Below are 7885 nucleotides of genomic sequence, written 5' to 3'. Positions count from 1 at the left end.
AGACAGTTTGTTGGCTGCGACAGGAACAAACATGTTTTGCTGAAATTAACCAAGCAGATTATCTTAATGTTACGAATCAGCGGTTACAGCAGTTGAAGCAACATACGGACCTATATGGCCCTACAGACACTAAAGAATATCGTGCTGAGTGGGTGGCCGGATGTGAAAGAGGCAGTTCCCATGACTGTAAGGGAATACTGGTCCTTCAGAGATGAGATCGCTGTACAAGATGGCATTCTGTATAAGGGTCCAAGAGTCATAGTGCCAAAGTTATTGAGACCAGAGATGTTATTGCGCATCCATTCAAGCCATATTGGTGGGGAGGCATGCTATAGACAAGCCCGTGACACATTGTACTGGCCAAATATGCGAGGCGAAATTGAGGATTTTGTCAGTAATTGTACCATCTGTAATGAATATGCATATCGGCAACAGAAAGAAACTATGATGTCACACGAGATACCATCCCGACCCTGGCAGATCATTAGTATGGACTTGTTTAATTATGCAGGGAAAGAGCACCTGATAATAGTTGACTACTATTCTGACTTTTGGGAGATTGACCTCCTTCCAAACCTTTCAGCTGAGACCACCATCAAGAGATGTAAGTCTCAGTTTGCACGTTACGGACAACCAAATATAGTGATTACAGATAATAGTCCTCAATTTGTAAGTTTGCAATTTAAGAAATTTGCTGCTGAATGGGAGTTTGATCATATTATTTCATCGCCACGTTATCCGCAAGCGAATGGAAAATCCGAATCAGCTGTAAAGATTGCTAAGAATTTATGCAGGAAACCACGTGGCGAAAGTAGCGATCCATGGAAGGCTATCTTACATTGGAGGAATACTCCAACCGAAGGTATGGACAGTAGCCCAGCACAAAGATTAATGTCACGGAGATTAAAGACGTCCTTACCCGTGGCAAATAAGTTGCTTGAGCCCGTGGTGATACAAGGGGTCCTGGAAAGGCTACGGCAGAAGAGGCAAGTGGCGAAGGCCAAATATGATAGATCTGCGAGAGACTTGCCAGAGTTAAAGGTGGGAGAACGAATTCGGATGAGACCACTGCCTGGAGATCGGACTGGCTGTTGGGAAAGGGGTACCTGTTTACAACAAGTGGCACCTCGCTCCTACTTGGTGGATGTTGGAGGAACCCGATATCGGCAGAACCGTGTGGACTTGCGTGTGGCTGAGCAACCAGACTCCTCATATCCAGTGGGTGGGTCAGAGCCAGTTGCCAAGCCAAACCTACTTAAGGATAATGCCCGTCGGACATTGATGACAGTCCTGAGCTAGTTGGTGTGTCTGGTGATAGCCAAGCATCCGAGGCCTCAGAATATGGCGTGCGAAGAGATCCGGCCTGCGTGAGAGAGTCAGGTGTGAGAGAGCCAGTCGTTACTCAGAGTGGTAGATGTTCACGCCCACCTGATAGACTCAATTTGTAGAAAGTGTTGCTGTTATTAGAAAAGGGGATATGTTATGGGGTTATGTTTGCTTTTAATCTTTATCTCTATGTGCCTCTATGAGGTGTTTCCAGTTCCTTTGAAGACGCTTTATAAGCGTTGTTAGTTACTTTTACATTGTTAATACAAGCTTATCCGAAACAGGCCCTCCCCTCCAGCTGCCTTGCCAGCCCCTCCACAGACCCCACAAACACACATATACATGGAGTCATCTTCTCCTTTCTCATCCCTCCTCCTTCTCATCTCTCCACCTACACATCAACACCCAAAGTATGAAGAATAAACAGGGTAAACCTGACGTCCCAGAACACGAGAGCAAAGATGAGATTGCTGCCGTTACTGAAACATGGTGGGATGAAACCCAGGAGGATTTAAATTTTTCAAAACACCTAATAAAAAGAGGTGGAGGTGGAGTTGCACTTAAACAGCTGATGCAAAAAAATAAAAAATGAAGAAAACCTCCTTGAATGCATTTGGGTTAATATGAAAGGAAAACGGAATGAGGTTGCCAGAGGTGTATACGACGGGCTGCCCAATCGGAGGAACTAGATCAGGGGCATCAAATGGAAGGGTGCTTGGATCTGGCCCGTGGGGAACAGATCGGACTGGCCCACAATGCCTCCGCCAGCGAAAACAGAGCTTGGGAGGGAAGCGTGTAGCCCTACCAGGCCCAGTTTTCAGCTGCAACGGCTGCCTGCACTCCTCAACCAGCAAAAATGTGGCCCCCACCCCTCAAGCTCCATTTTCACCGGCAGAGGATTAGGAAAACAAACTAAAAGCAAAAGAAATGTTTCTCCTTTTGCATTTGAGCATCCAAGAAGGGACAGGAAAGCGGAAAGACAAAGAAGGAAAGACAAGAAGGGAGGAAGGAAGGAAAAAGAAGGAAAGAGGGAAGGAAAAAGAAGAAAAGGGAAGGGAGGGAAGGAGGAAGGAAGGAAGATTATGAGGGAGGGAGGATCTGAGGGAAATCCTGTCGTAGCACTTGGCCACCACAGGTGCCCACAAGAAGAGTGAAGATGAGCTGGCCACGTCTACCCAGGGACCCCCCCCAGGTCAAACATAACCCTGATGCAGCCCTGAAGGAAATAAGAGTTTGACACCACTGAGCTAGATGCACCTTTTGCTAAGCACTTAGCTGATGAACAGAAAGCAGAGGAATGGGGGACTTTCCCTATCCTGGCAACTGGGGAACACCCAGTCTCTGCACCTAGTGGGAGGACCAAACGTTCTTGTAACTGCCCATCTTTCGGTCAACTCTGTGCAGCTCCCAAAAGGGTGTTTTCAAAAGTATCCAACACATTAAAACATAAAATTAAAACATAAAAGAAAAACCATGAAAGAAAAACCTGGGGCCAATCCATGCCACCTTCTCCTTGTCTGACCTCCCAGAGCCTGGGGAAAAGCCAGGGGTTTTAAGGCTAAAAGGGTGGGGGATTTTTAAGAATATGGCTCATATCTCACAAAGCTTCCTTGGCCTTAGAGAGTCCCTTGTAGGGGTTTCTGCTGGAAGACAAGGGGACCATTCAGGGAATCCAACTGAGAGCTTCAGATGCTTGGGGATGGTCTTAATAGGTCCCCACATTTGGGAAATCCACATAGATTATATCAAACAATGGCAGGGAGAAGCTCTTTAACAACCCCAACAATAAAGGCCAAATGAGTCCTAGATTCAGCCACAGCACACTTTCTCCAATTAGGATCTGAGTGGGATGAGCATTTAAAGGCAACTTATTAAGAGATTTCCCTCAATGAAAAGAAGGAATCCAGGACACAGAATCAGGTTTCATTTTATACTCCACAACAGTAGAAAAAGTAAAAAGTTGATTGCATGGAAAAAATCAGAGTCAATAAAAATCAATTTTAAAATATGAAAATCAGTTCTTTTTAAAACTTAAATCATTTTTTTTTTAATTTTTATCAAATTTGTTTTAATTAAATGCTTTTGGGGTAAAAATCTATTTAAAGATAATTTTCTATCAGATTATATCAAACAACGGCAGGGAGAAGCTCTTTCACACCCAGAACAATAAAGTTCAAATGAGCCCTAGATTTCAGCCACAGCACAATTGCTCCAATGAGGATCTGAGTGGGATGAGCATTTAAAGGCAATTTATTAGAATATTGTAGCAAAGAGATTTCCCTCAATGAAAAGAGGGAATCCAGGACACAAAGAGCGGCTGATTCAAACTCAGGGTCTCCGAAGGTCCCACAAGAGACCCAACTGGCTGCCCTTCATGGGCTGATATGAATCCTCCCCCCCTCCCACCTCCGCTCCGGACCGTAATAACCGGCGGCACTGCGCAGGCGCCATCTGCCTTGTTACAGGAAGAAGGACGCTGATTGGTTGCGCTCGGAATGTCGGCGATGGGCAAATCAACTCCGAGGGGCGGATCCTCCAAAGGAAAAGGCGGAACTAGTGGAGAAAAAAGAGCATGAAGCCTCCACTTCCGGAAACAGAACGGGCAAGGAGGGAGCTGCCTGAATCAGCGACAGAGGAGGCCGTTTGATGCAGGTTTGGTGCAGGGGATGCTGGGAATCGTAGTCCGGGAGAGTCTCTCTGGAGGCCTGGGAGCCCGAGGCCTAGTCTAGTGGGTGGGAGGGACGGAGACGGGAGGCTGGGAAGGAGGCCGTGTCCGCCTGGAGAATGCCCGGGAGGCCCGTGGGAGGCGGGGGCCTGGGTCTGGGGCTTCCCTGCGGGGAAGGGGAGGCAGCCGTGACCCTCTTCTCTTTCTCCCCTGCAGGAGGACGGAGGATGGCGGCGGATGCAGGAAAGAGGCGCCGCCCGAGAGTAGGAGGAGGAGAGTGGGCCCCGCGGAGCAGACCTGCTCAGTCCCGGCGTGGCTTCCCCGGGAGACGGCGGGGAAAGGCCGGGGGCTCCGGGGCTGCAGGAGGGAGGAGCCCAGGGGGAGCCCTGGAAAGGTGGCTGTCTGGAGGGCGGTGCGGGGAGGAGGAAACCGGCGGGGACTCCGAGACGGGCCTGGAGGGCGGAGGCTCCTTCGGAAGACCCCCAAAGCCCCGAAGGATCCAGGATGGAGGAAAGGAACATCAGTGCCCGGAATGTGGAAAAACCTTCAAAAGAAATGGACATCTTCAAAGGCATCAAAGGATCCACTCAGGAGGAAAACCTCATAAATGGCTAGAAGGTGGAAAGAACTTCAGTCATAGGAGCGGCCTTTATACACATCAAAGGATCCACTCAGGAGAAAAACTTCATAAGTGCCTGGAGTGTGGAAAGAGCTTCAGCCAAAGTGGACATCTTTATACACATCAAAGAATCCACTCTGGAGAGAAGTCATACGAATGCCTAGAGTGTGGAAAGAGATTCAGTCAGAGGGGAAACCTTTATACACATCAAAGGATCCACTCAGGAGAAAAACCTCATAAATGCCTGGAGTGTGGAATGAGATTCAGTCTGAGGGGAAACCTTTATACACATCAAAGGATCCACTCAGGAGAAAAACCACATAAATGCCTTGAGTGTGGAAAGAGATTCAGTCAGAGTGGACATCTTTATACACATCAAAGGATCCACTCAGGAGAAAAACCACATAAATGCCTTGAGTGTGGAAAGAGATTCAGTCAGAGGGGAAACCTTTATACACATCAAAGAATCCACTCAGGAGAAAAACCTCATAAATGCCCGGAGTGTGGAAAGAGATTCAGTCACAGGAGCAGCCTCTATAGACATCAAAGGATCCACTCAGGAGAAAAACCTCATAAATGCCTGGCAAGAAAGGTAATAAAATCCAATTAAAACTTTCACTTTTAATAAATTTAATACATTTTTTTCTTTTAATAAATTCCTTTAGTCTTCCAGGGCCATGCCCAGGGTCCCAGGCCTGAGTTTGACTGCTGTCGGTCATTCTGATGGCAACTAGCAGAGCAGGCTGTCCTGGGAGGGGCGGGAGGCCTTGTATGAGTCTGGATGTCCATCTGTCAGTGGTTCAGGAATGTTGGATTCTCAACTGGGCAGCTGTGGACGAGATCCCTGCCTGATCCCTGTCCAAGGGCTGCCGTTGAGGGCTGCTCCGATTGTTAGACTTTGAAGTTAAACTCTGTGCAGCTCCCAAAAAGCCGTTTTAAAAACAAAGAAACAAACAAAAACCTGCGGCCAATCCATGCCACCTTCTCCTTGTCTGACCTCCCAGCGCCTGGGGAAAAGCCAGGTGTTTAAGGCGAAAAGGGTGGAGGCTTTTTAAGAATATGGCTCATATCTCACAAAGCTTCCTTGGCCTTAGAGAGTCCCTTGTAGGGGTTTCTGCTGGAAGACAAGGGGACCATTCAGGGAATCCAACTGAGAGCTTCAGATGCTTGGGGATGGTCTTAATAGGTCCCCACATTTGGGAAATCCACATAGATTATATCAAACAATGGCAGGGAGAAGCTCCTTTGCACCCCCAACAATGACGTTCAAATTAGCAATAGATTCAGCCACAGCTCACTTGCTCCAATGAGGATCTGAGTGGGAGGAGCATTCAAAGGCAATTTATTAGAATATTGTAGCAAAGAGATTTCCCTCAATGAAAAGAGGGAATCCGGGACACAAAGAGCGGCTGATTCAAACTCAGGGTCTCCGAAGGTCCCAGAATAGACCCAACTGGCTGCTCTTCATGGGCTCATATAAGGGTTCAACCCCTGACCTCCGCCGGCCTCAATATGGGGGTGGGGGGGGAGACAGACTCGACCCCAAAGTTCAAGAAGGCCGCTGATTGGTCGCGCTCGGGATGTCGACGATTGGCAAATGGACTCCGAGGGGTGGATCCTCCAAAGAAAAAGGCGGAACTAGTGGAGGAAAAAGGGCATGAAGCCTCCACTTCCGGAAACAAAACGGGCAATGAAGGAAGCTGCCTGAATCGGCGAGAGAGGAGGCCGTTTGATGCAGGTTTGGCGCAGGGGATGCTGGGAATCATAGTCCGGGAGAGTCTCTTTCCGGTCCGCATGGGGGGGGGCTTGGGCCTGGGCCTCCCCTGCAGGGAAGGGGACGCAGCCGTGACCCTCTTCTCTTTTTCCCCTGCAGGAGGACAGAGGATGGCGGCAGATGCAGGAAAGAGGTGCCGGCCAAGAGGAGGAGGAGGAGAGCGGGCCCCGCGGAGCAGACCTGCCCGGTCCCGGTGTGGCTTCCCAGGGAGACGGCGGGGAAAGGCCGGGGGCCTCCGGGGCTGCAGGAGGGAGGAGCCCAGGGGGAGCCCGGGAAAGGCAGCTGCCTGGAGGGCGATGCGGGGAGGAGGAAACGGGCAGAGACCCCGAGATGGGCCTGGAGGGTGGAGGCTCCTTCAGAAGACCCCCAAAGCCCCAAAGGATCCAGGAGGGAGGAAAGAAACATCAGTGCCCGGAATGCAAAAAATCCTTCAAAAAAAACGGAGATCTTCAAAGGCATCTAAGGATCCACTCAGGAGAAAAACCTTATAAGTGCCTTGAGTGTGGAAAGAGCTTCAGTCAGAGGAGCAGCCTTTATACACATCAAAGGATCCACTGGGGAGAAAAACCTCATAAATGCCTTGAGTGTGGAAAGAGATTCAATCAGAGTGGAAACTTTTATAGACATCAGAGGATCCACTCGGGAGAGAAGCCATACGAATGCCTGGAGTGTGGAAAGAGATTCAGTCAGAGGGGAAACCTTTATACACATCAAAGGATCCACTCAGGAGAAAAGCCTCATAAATGCCTGGAGTGTGGAAAGAGCTTCAGTCTGAGGGGAAATCTTTATATACATCAAAGGATCCACTCAGGAGAGAAACCTCATAAATGCCTGGAGTGTGGAAAGAGATTCAGTCAGAGCAGCGCCCTTTATACACATCAAAGAATCCACACAAGAGAAAAACCACATAAATGTCTGGTAAGAAAGGTAATAAAATCCAATTAAAACTTTCACTTTTAATAAATTTAATACATCTTTTTCTTTTAATAAATTCCTTTAGTTTTCCAGGGCCATGCCCAGGGTCCCAGGCCTGAGTTTGACTGCTGTCGGTCATCCTTATGGCAACTAGCAGAGCAGGCTGTCCTGGGAGGGGCGGGAGGCCTTGTATGAGTCTGGATGTCCATCTGTCAGTTGTTCAGGAGTGTTGGATTCTCAACTGGGCAGCTGTGGACGAGATCCCTGCCTGATCCCTGTCCAAGGGCTTCAGTTGAGGGCTGCTCTGACACAGGATCCAGCCCTCCCTCTGCCTGGCCTAAAGCCAGTGCTGCAGTGCTGCCTGCCCCAAGAGGAGATCAACCCTGCTGGTAATTCAATCAAGTTCAAAATTTGAGGAGAAAATTTCGCTCTCTCTTTCTGTCCTTAAACTTGGCTCCATCTAACAATATGGTGTCAGGAAAAGGTGCCTCACCTAAGCAGAAATAATGGGGGGAGCTCACCTGGGACGATGGAAGAAAACACAAAACAGCAGGGCAACCCAAAGGGAATGTGATGGGAAGTTCAC

At 48.8% G+C, this 7885-nt stretch overlaps 1 protein-coding gene across 2 annotated transcripts; it reads left to right on the top strand.

The window, feature by feature from the left end:
- The first annotated feature begins 3918 nt into the window (after positions 1-3918).
- LOC139325585 (zinc finger protein 252-like) lies at positions 3919-7364 on the top strand. 2 transcript variants are annotated; one of them, XM_070955518.1, is made up of 3 exons: positions 3919-3978; positions 4208-5202; positions 6484-7364. In XM_070955518.1, the coding sequence occupies exons 2-3, from the start codon at positions 4219-4221 to the stop codon at positions 7327-7329; spliced, it is 1830 nt and encodes a 609-aa protein (XP_070811619.1). In that variant the 5' UTR covers positions 3919-3978; positions 4208-4218; the 3' UTR covers positions 7330-7364. The 2 variants fall into 2 exon arrangements, with proteins under 2 accessions (XP_070811619.1, XP_070811618.1); XM_070955517.1 differs by lacking the exon at positions 3919-3978 and having other exon boundaries at positions 4111-5202.
- The last annotated feature ends 521 nt before the right edge of the window (positions 7365-7885 follow it).

This window comes from Pituophis catenifer, unplaced genomic scaffold (genome assembly GCF_029215685.1).
Source record: "Pituophis catenifer annectens isolate HBS135680 unplaced genomic scaffold, rPitCat1.0.hap2 SCAF_17, whole genome shotgun sequence".
Lineage (NCBI taxonomy): Eukaryota > Metazoa > Chordata > Lepidosauria > Squamata > Colubridae > Pituophis > Pituophis catenifer.
This window is presented reverse-complemented; position numbering and strand designations above follow the sequence as displayed.